Raw genomic sequence first — 14488 nt, forward strand, 5'->3', positions numbered from 1 at the left:
AAAAAAGAAAAACTGAAATATCCCATGGCCAGAAGTATTCAGACCCCTTGCTCAGACACTCATATGTAAGTCACATGCTGTCCATTTCCTTGTGATCCTCCTTGAGATGGTTCCACTCCTTCATTGGAGTCCAGCTGTGTGTAATTAAACTGATAGGATTTGATTTGGAAAGGCGCACACCTGTCTATATAACACCTCACAGCTCACAGGGCATGTCAGACCAAAGGAGAATCATGAGGTCAAAGGAATTGACCAAGGAGCTCAGAGACAGAATTGTGTCACAGACCTGGCCAAAGCTACAACAGAATGTCTGCAGTACTCAAGTTTCCTAAGAGCACAGTGGCCTCCATAATCCTTAAATGGAAGAAGTTTGGGACCACCAGAAGTCTTCCTAGACCTGGCCGTCCACCCAAACTGAGCAATCATGGGAGAAGAGCCTTGGTGAGAGAGGTAAAGAAGAAGCCCAAGATCACTGTGGCTGAGCTCCAGAGATGCAGTAGGGAGATGGGAGAAAGTTCCACAAAGTCAACTATCACTGCAGCCCTCCACCAGTCACGCCTTTATGGCAGAGTGGCCGACGGAAGCCTCTCCTCAATGCAAGACACATGAAAGCTGCATAGAGTTTGCTAAAAAAAACACATGAAGGATACCCAGACTATGAGAAATAAGATTCTCTGGTCTGATGAGATGAAGATAGACCTTTTTGGTGATAATTCTAAGTGGTATGTGTGGAGAAAACAAGGCACTGCTCATCATCTGCCCAATACAATCCCCACAGTGAAACATGGTGGAGACTGTTATGGACCTGGTGGTTAGGAGCACCCGGAATTACCTGATGGTTAAACTAACACAGGACAAGCTCTGGGAAGTGGGAGCTCTGCTGACCGCAACCCCTAATCCTATCACACACACTAGAAATAGCCGTGGAGCGTACCTAACTCTGCCTAGACGCCTCTTCACAGCCTAAGAGCTAACTACCCCTAAAGATAGGAAATAAAGCCTACCTTGCCTCAGAGAAATTCCCCAAAGGAAAAGGCAGCCCCCCACAAATATTGACTGTGAGTTAAGATGAAAGTCACAAACACAGGAATGAAACAGGTTTCAGCAAAGGAGGCCAGACTTCACTAAACAGACTGAGGATAGAAAAGGTATCTTTGCGGTCAGCACAAAAATCTACAAAAAACCACGCAGAGTGTGCAAAAAGACCCCCGCACCGACTCACGGTGCGGAGGTGCCACTCTGCATCCCAGAGCTTCCAGCTAGCAAGGCAATATCATAATAGCAAGCTGGACTAGAAAACAGTGAACAACAAATAAACTAGCAGGGACTTAGCTTCTGCTGGAGTAGACAGGTCATCAGAAAGATCCAAGAGAGATCTGAACCAGTACTGGGACATTGACAGCTGGCATGGAGTAACCATCTGAGTGGAGTTAAATAGAGAAGCCAGCCTAGCCCTAAACGAGGACAGCTGGGGAAGGAATCTCAGAACCAGCAGCTCCACTCACAGCCACCAGAGGGAGTCCACGGACAGAACTCGCCGAAGTACCATTCATGACCACAGGAGGGAGTTCGAGAACGGAATTCACAACAGGAGGCAGCATCATGCTATGCGGGTGTTTTTCAGCTGCAGGGACAGGACGACTGGTTGTCATTGAAGTAAACATGAATGCAGCCAAGTACAAAGATAGCAGTGCATCATTCCAAAAGTTAATTGTAAGAAAAATAGCGGCACTCACCAGTTGGCTGATCCACAATGTTTAATCCATGTGCAGGTTAATACAAACACATCTTGGAAAGTGCAGAGGGTGCGTGGAGTGCAGAGGGACGACGGCCGTTTGCTAATCGCACGAAACGGCCGTCGTCCCTCTGCACTCCCCGCACCCTCTGCACTTTCCAAGATGTGTTTGTATTAACCTGCACATGGATTAAACATTGTGGATCAGCCAACTGGTGAGTGCCGCTATTTTTCTTACAATTAACTTTTGGAATGATGCACTGCAATTCTTGAATGCATAGCTGAGCACCATAAACCCAGTTGTTCCACACCGACTGCACCCGCATGGAGAGATGTGATTGAAAGTCTGCGTGCTGTGATTCATGTGGTCCTAGTGCCATTCCTTTTCTGTAGATTCTAACAAGTACAAAGATATCCTGGAAGAAAACCTCTTCCAGAATGCTCTGGACCTCAGACTTGGCCAAAGGTTCACCTTCCAACAAGACAACGATCCTAAGCACACAGCTAAAGTAACAAAGGAGCGGCTTCAGGACAACTCTGTGACCATTCCTGACCGGCCCAGCCAGAGCCCTGACCTAAACCCAACTGAGCATTTCTGGAGAGACCTGAAAATGGCGTCCACCAACGTGCACCATCCAACCTGACAGAACTGGAGAGTATCTGCAAGGAAGAATGGCAGAGGATCCCCAAATCCAGGGGTGAAAAACTTGTATCATTCCCAAGAAGACTCATGGCTGTACTAGCTCAAAAGGTGCTTCTCCTCAATACTGAGCAAAGGGTCTGAAGACTTATGACCATGGGATAGTTCAAGTTTTGTTTTTTAATAAATTTGCAAAAATTTCTACATTTCTGTTTTTTTCAGTTAAGATGGGGTGCGGAGTGTATATTAATGAGAATGTACTGCAAACTAAACCAAATAGCTGCAATGAAACAGAGTGAAAAATTTAAAGGGGTCTGAATACTTTCCATACCCACTGTATACACAGGTAACCCTATAGCGTAGAGGATTCTACAGTATATTATAAACACTGACCTGTTCTCCAGCCCGTCCACATATTCCTTCTTCTTCTTCCTGCTCTCCTGTGCAGAGCGCTTGTTCCGGATCTTTCTACGCACACGTTTCAGAGCACGCTCCTCCGCCTAGCCAACCAATGACAATCATTTCCTGCCTCACATCACCAGGACTGATATTATCTGACTACACATGGAGCAGTCAGATATTACAGCCATCATTACCTTGGTGAGGGGCAGATGCTGCGGTAACGAGACTCCTTCCTTCCCCAGCAGCCGAGATTCCTCCTCCGTCAGCTGCAGAACCTGTCAAAAAGAGCAGGACGTAGCACCTACAGGACAGAGCATGCAGAGGATATCTGCCCGCGAGCTGCTGTCCATAGCTCACCTGATCCGTCTGGTACTGGTCCTCATCCTCTTCCTCCTCCTCCATATAAAGACTAACCGGGTCCATCAGCTCGAGATGCGACTGCTCCACACACACATCTGCAGGAGACAAATAGGGCAACATAGCATCAAGACGAGACAGCAGGAACACTGTACAACAAAACACTGCAAGCCCAGATGGATATGAAGAGATGAGAAGAACATATGAGGGAAGGATATCAGGAGATGGTGAGAACTTCTGAGGGAAGGAGATCAGGAGAGGACACGTCAGATGTCAGGAGATGGTGAGAACTTCTGAGGGAAGGAGATCATGAGAGGACAGGTCAGGTATCAGGAGATGGTGAGAACTTCTGAGGGAAGGAGATCAGGAGAGGACAGGTCAGATCAAGAGATGGTGAGAACTTCTGAGGGAAGGAGATCAGGAGAGGACAGGTCAGATATCAGCAGATGGTGAGAACTTCTGAGGGAAGGATATCAGGAGAGGACAGATCAGATATCAGCAGATGGTGAGAACTTCTGAGGGAAAGATATCAGGAGAGGACAGGTCAGATATCAGCAGATGGTGAGAACTTCTGAGGGAAGGATATCAGGAGAGGACAGGTCAGATAGCAGATGGTGAGAACTTCTGAGGGAAGGATATCAGGAGAGGACAGATCGGATATCAGCAGATGGTGAGAAATTCTGAGGGAAGGATATCAGGAGAGGACAGATCAGATATCAGCAGATGGTGAGAACTTCTGAGGGAAGGAGATCAGGAGAGGACAGGTCAGATATCAGCAGATGGTGAGAACTTCTGAGGGAAGGATATCAGGAGAGGACAGATCAGATATCAGCAGATGGTGAGAACTTCTGAGGGAAAGATATCAGGAGAGGACAGGTCAGATATCAGCAGATGGTGAGAACTTCTGAGGGAAGGATATCAGGAGAGGACAGATCAGATATCAGCAGATGGTGAGAACTTCTGAGGGAAGGAGATCAGGAGAGGACAGATCAGATATCAGCAGATGGTGAGAACTTCTGAGGGAAAGATATCAGGAGAGGACAGGTCAGATATCAGCAGATGGTGAGAACTTCTGAGGGAAGGATATCAGGAGAGGACAGATCAGATATCAGCAGATGGTGAGAACTTCTGAGGGAAAGATATCAGGAGAGGACAGGACAGATATCAAGAGGTGAATCTGACAGCAGGGAGTCATGGATAGCAAAAGAAAAATGGTTAAGTGGAGGCCATATGGTGGGAGATTACAGATGGAACCAGAAGACTCCATGTTTCTGTATATTTGCTGAGAACCTACCCAGATCTATGAACACATCACCATCACAGGTTTCCGACCTCACGCTCTGCAGGGTGTCCAGATCAATCTCCTGTAGCATGGAGTAGTTGTGTTCAGCCTGTACAATGTTGGGGCTGCCCGGTGGACTTTGCTCCCAAACACCAGGAGACGGAACTGCTGCCTGCCCTTCCGATATTCCACTGTCACTGGTCAGGGGAGAACTTGGACCTTCATCCAGCGGACTGCAGAGGAGCTCACACAGGAAGCTGTCCACCGCTGTGTCACTCAACACCTGGGATATGACCGCAGGTACTTAGTCAAAATCTCCATAGCTTGCAGAGCCTCTCCACTCCAACATGCACAGCGCTAACCTGCCATGCAGAGCCTCTCCACTCCGACATGCACAACGTCGACCTGCCATGCAGAGCCTCTCCACTCCGACACTCACAGCGCCAACCTGCCATGCAGAGCCTCTCCACTCCGACATTCAGAGCGCCAACCTGCCATGCAGAGCCTCTCCACTCCGACATTCACAGCGCTGACCTGCCATGCAGAGCCTCTCCACTCCGACATGCACAGCGCCGACCTGCTATGCACATCCTCTCCACTCTGACACTCACAGCGCCAACCTGCCATGCACAGCCTCTCCACTAAGACATTCACAGCGCTGACCTGCCATGCAGAGCCTCTCCACTCCGACATTCACAGCGCTGACCTGCCATGCAGAGCTTCTCCACTCCGACATGCACAGCGCCGACCTGCCATGCAGAGCCTCTCCACTCCGACATGCACAGCGCCGACCTGCCATGCAGAGCCTCTCCACTCCGACATGCACAGCGCCGACCTGCCATGCAGAGCCTCTCCACTCCGACATTCACAGCGCCAACCTGCCATGCACATCCTCTCCACTCCGACACTCACAGCGCCAACCTGCCATGCAGAGCCTCTCCACTCCGACATGCACAGCGCCGACCTGCCATGCAGCCTCTCCACTCCGATATTCACAGCGCCAACCTGCCATGCACATCCTCTCCACTCCGACATTCACAGCACCAACCTGCCATGCAGAGCCTCTCCACTCCGACATTCACAGCACCAACCTGCCATGCAGAGCTTCTCCACTCCGATACTCACAGCGCCGACCTGCCATGCAGAGCCTCTCCACTCCGACATGCACAGCGCCGACCTGCCATGCAGAGCCTCTCCACTCCGACATGCACAGCGCCAACCTGCCATGCAGAGCCTCTCCACTCCGACATGCACAGCGCCGACCTGCCATGCAGAGCCTCTCCACTCCGACATTCACAGCGCCGACCTGCCATGAGGAGCCTCTCCACTCCGATATTCACAGCGCCAACCTGCCATGCACATCCTCTCCACTCCGACATTCACAGCACCAACCTGCCATGCACATCCTCTCCACTCCGACACTCACAGCGCCAACCTGCCATGCAGAGCCTCTCCACTCCGACATGCACAGCGCCGACCTGCCATGCAGAGCCTCTCCACTCCGATATTCACAGCGCCAACCTGCCATGCAGAGCCTCTCCACTCCGACATTCACAGCGCCAACCTGCCATGCACATCCTCTCCACTCCGACACTCACAGCACCAACCTGCCATGCAGAGCTTCTCCACTCCGATACTCACAGCGCCAACCTGCCATGCAGAGCCTCTCCACTCCGACATGCACAGCGCCGACCTGCCATGCAGAGCCTCTCCACTCCGACATTCACAGCGCCGACCTGCCATGCAGAGCCTCTCCACTCCGATATTCACAGCGCCAACCTGCCATACACATCCTCTCCACTCCGACATTCACAGCACCAACCTGCCATGCAGAGCTTCTCCACTCCGATACTCACAGCGCCGACCTGCCATGCAGAGTCTCTCCACTCCGACACGCACAGCGCAGACCTACTCCATCCTGGCATTCACAGTTCAGCCTCCTGCTTGTTCACACACTGTAGAGCGCCTCCCTAACACCCACACAAAGCAGTCTTGCATGCACAGACGCCTCCCCGGCACTTTCTTGCTGCACCCCGACATACAGCAGGGTTGGAAAGGACAACGCACAGTCACAGGACCCCCCTCACCTCAGCATCCAGAGGGCCCCATACCCCCACCTCTTGATCACTGTCCGCACAGACTGCTGGGAAGAGATCGTCCAGCAGATCATCCAGCAAATCCTTAGCCTCCATCGCCTCCAGTTCTCCAAAGAGCGACATCTACAAACGGCAGAAAGAAAGTCACCACACCCAGAAGAAACAGCCAAGGAGGAGGGGCGAGCAGCCACAGAACGAAAAAGGGGGAGACGGGGGCCGATAGAGGAGGGGAGGGGGGGAGCAGCCACAGGAAGAAAAGGGGAGGAGATGGGGGTTAATACAGGAGGGGGGGGGCGACGGGGAGGGGCGAGCAGCCACAGGACGAAAAAGGGGGAGACGGGGGCCGATAGAGGAGGGGAGGGGAGAGCAGCCACAGGAAGAAAAGGGGGGAGACAATAGAGGAGGGGAGGGGGTTTCGATGGAGGAGGGGAGGGGAGATGAGGAGGGTTGATAGAAGAGGGGAGAGGGGGAGAACGATAGAAGAGGGGAGAGGGGGTAGAGGGGAGGCTGATAGAGGGAAGGCCAACGAGGAGAGGAAGGGGGGGCGCAAGGAGGGGAGACCCAAGGGGGAAGGGAAAGACAAAGGGGCATGCTCCGTGCCTTGAGGTAATCCTTGACACTAATCTCTCTTTCAAGCCACGTATCCAAACCCTTTCCACAACCTGTCTCCTCCATACATACATCTGTGACCTCGTCTCCCGGTACTTACCTACACACAACCTCCGATCCTCACAAGATCTCCTTCTCTACTCCCCTCTTATCTCCTCTTCCCACAATCGTATACAAGATTTCTCTCGCTCATCACCCCTACTCTGGAACCCTCTACCACAACATATCAGACTCTCGCCTACCATCGAAACCTTCAAAAAGAACCTGAAGATCCACCTCTTCCGACAAGCCTACAACCTGCAGTAACCACCGATCGACCAAACCACTGCATGACCAGCTCTATCCTCACCTACTGTATCCTCACCCATCCCCTGTAGATTGTGAGCCCTCACGGGCAGGGTCCTCTCACCTCCTGTACCAGTTGTGACTTAAGATTATTGTACTTGTTGTTATTATGTACACCCCTCCTCACATGTAAAGCGCCATGGAATAAATGGCGCTATAATAATAAATAATAATAATGGGGAGGACAAAAGGGAGGAAAAAAGGAGAACAAAAGGGAGGAAAAAAGGAGACACAAAAGGGAGGAAAAAAGGAGACACAAAAGGGAGGAAAAAAGGAGACACAAAAGGGAGGAAAAAAGGAGGACAAAAGGGAGGAAAAAAGGAGGACAAAAGGGTAGAAAAAAGGAGGACAAAAGGGAAGAAAAAAGGAGGACAAAAGGGAAGAAAAAAGGAGGACAAAAGGGAAGAAAAAGGAGGACAAAACGGAAGAAAAAAGGAGGACAAAAGGGGGGAAAGGAGGACAAAAGGGGGGGAAAGGAGGACAAAAGGGGGGGAAAGGAGGACAAAAGGGGGGGAAAGGAGGACAAAAGGGGGGGAAAGGAGGACAAAAGGGGGGGAAAGGAGGACAAAAGGGGGACGGGAGGACAAAAGGGGGGACGGGAGGACAAAAGGGGGGGCGGGAGGACAAAAGGGGGGGCGGGAGGACAAAAGGGGGGACGGGAGGACAAAAGGGGGGACGGGAGGACAAAAGGGGGGACGATGGACAAAAGGGGGGACGGGAGGACAAAAGGGGGGACAAAAGGGGGGACGGGAGGACAAAAGGGGGGACGGGAGGACAAAAGGGGGGACGGGAGGACAAAAGGGGGGACGGGAGGACAAAAGGGGGGACGGGAGGACAAAAGGGGGGACGGGAGGACAAAAGGGGGGACGGGAGGACAAAAGGGGGGGAAGGAGGAAAAAAAGGGGGAAGGAGGACAAAAGGGGGGGAAAAGGAGGAAAAAGGAGGACAAAAGGGGGGACAGGAGGACAAAAGGGGGGACAGGAGGACAAAAGGGGGGACAGGAGGACAAAAGGGGGGACAGGAGGACAAAAGGGGGGGGGAAGGAGGACAAAAGGGGGGGGGAAGGAGGACAAAAGGGGGGGGAAGGAGGACAAAAGGGGGGGAAGGAGGATAAAAGGGGGGAAGGAGGAAAAAAGGGGGGGAAGGAGGACAAAAGGGGGGGAAAAGGAGGACAAAAGGGGGGACAGGAGGACAAAAGGGGGGACAGGAGGACAAAAGGGGGGACAGGAGGACAAAAGGGGGGACAGGAGGACAAAAGGGGGGACAGGAGGACAAAAGGGGGAGAAAAGGAGGAAAAAAGGAGGACAAAAGGGGGGACAAGAGGACAAAAGGGGGGACAGGAGGACAAAAGGGGGGACAGGAGGACAAAAGGGGGGACAGGAGGACAAAAGGGGGGACAGGAGGACAAAAGGGGGGACAGGAGGACAAAAGGGGGGACAGGAGGACAAAAGGGGGGGGAAGGAGGACAAAAGGGGGGGGGAAGGAGGACAAAAGGGGGGGGGGGAAGGAGGACAAAAGGGGGGGAAGGAGGATAAAAGGGGGGAAGGAGGAAAAAAGGGGGGGAAGGAGGACAAAAGGGGGGGAAAAGGAGGACAAAAGGGGGGACAGGAGGACAAAAGGGGGGACAGGAGGACAAAAGGGGGGACAGGAGGACAAAAGGGGGGACAGGAGGACAAAAGGGGGAGAAAAGGAGGAAAAAAGGAGGACAAAAGGGGGGACAGGAGGACAAAAGGGGGGACAGGAGGACAAAAGGGGGGACAGGAGGACAAAAGGGGGGACAGGAGGACAAAAGGGGGGACAGGAGGACAAAAGGGGGGACAGGAGGACAAAAGGGGGGACAGGAGGACAAAAGGGGGGACAGGGAGGACAAAAGGGGGGGAAAAGAGGACAAAAGGGGGGAAAGGAGGACAAAAGGGGGGGAAAGGAGGACAAAAAGGACAAAATGGTGGGAAATGAGGACAAAAGGGGGGAAAAAGGAGGACAAAAGGGGGGAAAAAGGAGGACAAAAGGGGGGAAGGAGGTAAAAAGGGTGGGAAAAGGAGGACAAAAGGGGGGGAAAAGGAGGACAAAAGGGGGGGAAAAGGAGGACAAAAGAGGGGGAAAAGGAGGACAAAAGAGGGGGAAAAGGAGGACAAAAGGGGGGGAAAGGAGGACAAAAGGGGGGGAAAGGAGGACAAAAGGGGGAAAAAGGAGGACAAAAGGGGGAAAAAGGAGGACAAAAGGGGGAAAAAGGAGGACAAAAGGGGGAAAAAGGAGGACAAAAGGGGGAAAAAGGAGGACAAAAGGGGGAAAAGGAGGACAAAAGGGGGGAAAAGGAGGACAAAAGGGGGGAATAGGAGGACAAAAGGGGGGAATAGGAGGACAAAAGGGGGGATAGGAGGACAAAAGGGGGGATAGGAGGACAAAAGGGGGGATAGGAGGACAAAAGGGGGGGAAAAAGGAGGACAAAAGGGGGGAATAGGAGGACAAAAGGGGGGAATAGGAGGACAAAAGGGGGGAATAGGAGGACAAAAGGGGGGATAGGAGGACAAAAGGGGGGATAGGAGGACAAAAGGGGGGATAGGAGGACAAAAGGGGGGGAAAAAGGAGGACAAAAGGGGGGAAAAGGAGGAGAAAAGGATGGGAAAAGGAGGGGAAAAGGAGGGGAAAAGGAGGGGAAAAGGAGGGGAAAAGGAGGGGAAAAGGAGGGGAAAAGGAGGGGAAAAGGAGGGGAAAAGGAGGGGAAAAGGAGGGGAAAAGGGGGGACGGGAGGACAAAAGGGGGGACGGGAGGACAAAAGGGGGGACGGGAGGACAAAAGGGGGGACGGGAGGACAAAAGGGGGGACGGGAGGACAAAAGGGGGGACGGGAGGACAAAAGGGGGGACGGGAGGACAAAAGGGGGGACGGGAGGACAAAAGGGGGGACGGGAGGACAAAAGGGGGGACGGGAGGACAAAAGGGGGGACGGGAGGACAAAAGGGGGGACGGGAGGACAAAAGGGGGGACGGGAGGACAAAAGGGGGGACGGGAGGACAAAAGGGGGGACGGGAGGACAAAAGGGGGGACGGGAGGACAAAAGGGGGGACGGGAGGACAAAAGGGGGGACGGGAGGACAAAAGGGGGGACGGGAGGACAAAAGGGGGGACGGGAGGACAAAAGGGGGGACGGGAGGACAAAAGGGGGGACGGGAGGACAAAAGGGGGGACGGGAGGACAAAAGGGGGGACGGGAGGACAAAAAGGGGACGGGAGGACAAAAGGGGGGACGGGAGGACAAAAGGGGGGACGGGAGGACAAAAGGGGGGACGGGAGGACAAAAGGGGGGACGGGAGGACAAAAGGGGGAGAAAAGGAGGAAAAAAGGAGGACAAAAGGGGGGACAGGAGGACAAAAGGGGGGACAGGAGGACAAAAGGGGGGACAGGAGGACAAAAGGGGGGACAGGAGGACAAGAGGGGGGAGAAGGAGGACAAGAGGGGGGGGGAAGGAGGACAAAAGGGGGGGAAAGGAGGAAAAAAGGAGGACAAAAGGGGGGACAGGACAAAAGGGGGGATAGGAGGACAAAAGGGGGGGAAAAGGGGGGAAAAGGAGGACAAAAGGGGGGAAAAGGAGGGGAAAAGGAGGGGAAAAGGAGGGGAAAAGGAGGGGAAAAGGAGGGGAAAAGGAGGGGAAAAGGAGGGGAAAAGGAGGGGAAAAGGAGGGGAAAAGGAGGGGAAAAGGAGGGGAAAAGGAGGGGAAAAGGAGGGGAAAAGGAGGGGAAAAGGAGGGGAAAAGGAGGGGAAAAGGAGGGGAAAAGGAGGGGAAAAGGAGGGGAAAAGGAGGGGAAAAGGAGGGGAAAAGGAGGAAAAAAGGACAAAAGGGGGAAAAAAGAGGAGGACAAAAGGGGGGAAAAGGAGGACAAAAGGGGGAAAAAAGGATGACAAAAGGGGGAAAAAAGGATGACAAAAGGGGGGAAAAAGGATGACAAAAGGGGGGAAAAAGGACAAAAGGGGGAAAAAAAGAGGAGGACAAAAGGGGGGAAAGGAGGACAAAAGGGAGGAAAAAGGATGACAAAAGGGGGGGAAAGGAGGACAAAATGGGGGGAAAAAGGAGGACAAAATGGGGGGAAAAAGGAGGACAAAAATGGGGGGGAAAAAGAGGACAAAATGGGGGGAAAAAGGAGGACAAAATGGGGGGAAAAAGGAGGACAAAATGGGGGGAAAAAGGAGGACAAAATGGGGGGAAAAGGAGGACAAAATGGGGAAAAAAGGAGGACAAAATGGGGAAAAAAAGGAGGACAAAATGGGGAAAAAAAGGAGGACAAAATGGGGAAAAGGGAGGACAAAATGGGGAAAAGGGAGGACAAAATGGGGAAAAGGAGGACAAAAGGGGGCGAAAAGGAGGACAAAAGGGGGGGAAAAGGAGGACAAAAGGGGGGGAAAAGGAGGACAAAAGGGGGGGAAAAGGAGGACAAAAGGGGGGGAAAAGGAGGACAAAAGGTGGGGGAAAGGAAGACAAAAGGTGGGAAAAGGAAGACAAAAGGAGGGAAAGGAAGACAAAAGTGGAAGGGGAAGACGAAAGGGGAAAGGGGAAGACAAAAAGGGGAAAGAAGGGGGAGGAAAAAGGGGGAAGGGGCAGAAAAAGGGAGGAAAAGGGGGAAGAAGGGGGGAGGAAAAGGGAGATGAAAAGGGGGGAAGAAGGGGAAGAAAAAAGGGGGGAAGAAGGGGGAGGGAAAAAGGGGGAAGGGGGAGAAAAGGGAGGAAAAGGGGGAAGAAGGGGGAGGAAAAGGGAGATGAAAAGGGGGAAGAAGGGGGAGGAAAAGGGAGATGAAAAGGGGGAAGAAGGGGGAGGAAAAGGGAGATGAAAAGGGGGAAGAAGGGGGAGGAAAAGGGAGATGAAAAGGGGGGAAGGGGGAGAAAAGAGAGCAAAAGGGGGAAGAAGGGGGAGGAAAAGGGAGATGAAAAGGGGGGGAAGGGGGAGGAAAAGGGGGAAAGAAGGGGGAGGAAAAAGGGGGAAGGGGGAGAAAAGGGAGGAAAAGGGAGATGAAAAGGGGGGAAGAAGTGGGAGGAAAAAGGGGGAAGAAGGGGGAGAAGGGGGAAGGGGGAGAAAAAGGGAGAACAGTGGGAAGAAGGGGCAAGGAAGATGCCCAGGGCGGCAAGAGATGAGTTGGAGGAAGTGAAAGGGTTAAAGATGGGGGAGGGTTTATTCGGAGACAGGGGGCTAGGGGGTAAGACGGGGGAAGGGGCGAGATGGGGCCAGTGAGGTGGGAGGAGCCTCCTACGCTAATTACAGCCGCCTGGTGGGATATGGTAATGAGGGGGCGGGGCTAAGGACACTGCGGGGCTCCCAGGTATCTGAGAAGTGGGGTGACATGTACGGGGGGCGGGCAGAGCCTGACGCTCTCACCTCCCGGCGGCCCCGGCTCTCTGCTCTCTCTCTCTCTGCTCTCGGCGGCGGCTCCTCAGTTTCTCTCTTCTCTTTCCTTTCTGTTCCTCTTTTCCGGGTTCCAACACAACAGTAATGACGTCACGACCCGAGGTTTCGCGCTGCATGCCGGGAAATGTAGTTCCACCCTCTCCTCCCCGCTCTGGCGACTTCTGCGTCACTGCCACGTCCGCAGCCTCCTTTCCCTATCAGCTAATGGCTGACGGCACACGTGACCTTATGGTACCGCCCTCAGTGTGTCTTGTGTGGGCGGGGGAAGTGGTGCGCTGCGGCCATCTCTAGTGTGGGCAAAGCCTTCCCTCTGTCACGGGTCAGTGCCGCCCTCTGTCACGGGTCAGTGCCGCCCTCTGTCACGGGTCAGTGCCGTCCTCTGTCACGGGTCAGTGCCGCCCTCTGTCACGGATCAGTGCCGCCCTCTGTCACGGGTCAGTGCCGCCCTCTGTCACGGATCAGCGCCGCCCTGTGTCACGGGTCAGTGCCGCCCTGTGTCACGGGTCAGTGCCGCCCTCTGTCACGGATCAGTGCCTCCTTCTGTCACGGGTCAGTGCCGCCCTCTGTCACGGGTCAGTGCCGCCCTCTGTCACGGATCAGTGCCGCCCTCTGTCACGGGTCAGTGCCGCCTTCTGTCACGGATCAGTGCCGCCCTCTGTCACGGGTCAGTGCCGCCCTCTGTCACGGGTCAGTGCCGCCCTCTGTCACGGGTCAGTGCCGCCCTCTGTCAGGGATCAGTGCCGTCCTCTGTCACGGGTCAGTGCCGCCCTCTGTCAGGGATCAGTGCCGTCCTCTGTCACGGGTCAGTGCCGCCCTCTGTCACGGGTCAGTGCCGCCCTCTGTCACGGGTCAGTGCCGCCCTCTGTCACGGATCAGTGCCGCCCTGTGTCACGGGTCAGTGCCGCCCTGTGTCACGGGTCAGTGCCGCCCTGTGTCACGGATCAGTGCCGCCCTGTGTCACGGGTCAGTGCCGCCCTCTGTCACGGTTCAGTGCCGCCCTCTGTCACGGGTCAGTGCCGCCCTGTGTCACGGATCAGTGCCGCCCTCTGTCACGGGTCAGTGCCGCCCTCTGTCACGGGTCAGTGCCGCCCTCTGTCACGGGTCAGTGCCGCCCTCTGTCACGGTTCAGTGCCGCCCTCTGTCACGGTTCAGTGCCGCCCTCTGTCACGGGTCAGTGCCGCCCTCTGTCACGGGTCAGTGCCGCCCTGTGTCACGGGTCAGTGCCGCCCTCTGTCACGGGTCAGTGCCGCCCTCTGTCACGGGTCAGTGCCGCCCTCTGTCACGGGTCAGTGCCGCCCTCTGTCACGGGTCAGTGCCGCCCTCTGTCACGGGTCAGTGCCGCCCTCTGTCACGGGTCAGTGCCGCCCTCTGTCACGGGTCAGTGCCGCCCTCTGTCACGGGTCAGTGCCGCCCTCTGTCACGCATCAGTGCCGCCCTCTGTCACGGGTCAGTGCCGCCATCTGTCACGGGTCAGTGCCGCCCTCTGTCACGGGTCAGTGCCGCCCTCTGTCACGGGTCAGTGCCGCCCTCTGTCACGGATCAGTGCCGCCCTCTGTCACAGATCAGTGCCGCCCTCTGTCACGGGTCAGTGCCGCCCTGTGTCACGGGTCAGTGTCGACCTGTGTCACGGA

The 14488-nt window shown here is 54.5% G+C and overlaps 1 protein-coding gene across 1 annotated transcript in view; it reads right to left on the reverse strand.

The window, feature by feature from the left end:
* Nucleotides 1-13028, reverse strand: part of CREB3 (cAMP responsive element binding protein 3) — a 21688-nt gene extending 8660 nt beyond the window's left edge. Inside the window, exons 1-6 of the mRNA XM_077281281.1 lie at nt 12828-13028; nt 6504-6635; nt 4429-4699; nt 3135-3232; nt 2972-3052; nt 2769-2875 (exon numbers count right to left, since the gene is read on the reverse strand). Coding sequence (XP_077137396.1) covers nt 2769-2875; nt 2972-3052; nt 3135-3232; nt 4429-4699; nt 6504-6635 — 689 coding nt within the window. The 5' untranslated portion in view covers nt 12828-13028. The remainder of the gene's footprint in view (nt 1-2768; nt 2876-2971; nt 3053-3134; nt 3233-4428; nt 4700-6503; nt 6636-12827) is intronic.
* Between the last annotated feature and the right edge of the window lie 1460 nt (nt 13029-14488).

This window comes from Ranitomeya variabilis, chromosome 1 (assembly GCF_051348905.1).
Source record: "Ranitomeya variabilis isolate aRanVar5 chromosome 1, aRanVar5.hap1, whole genome shotgun sequence".
Classification (NCBI taxonomy): Eukaryota; Metazoa; Chordata; class Amphibia; order Anura; family Dendrobatidae; genus Ranitomeya; species Ranitomeya variabilis.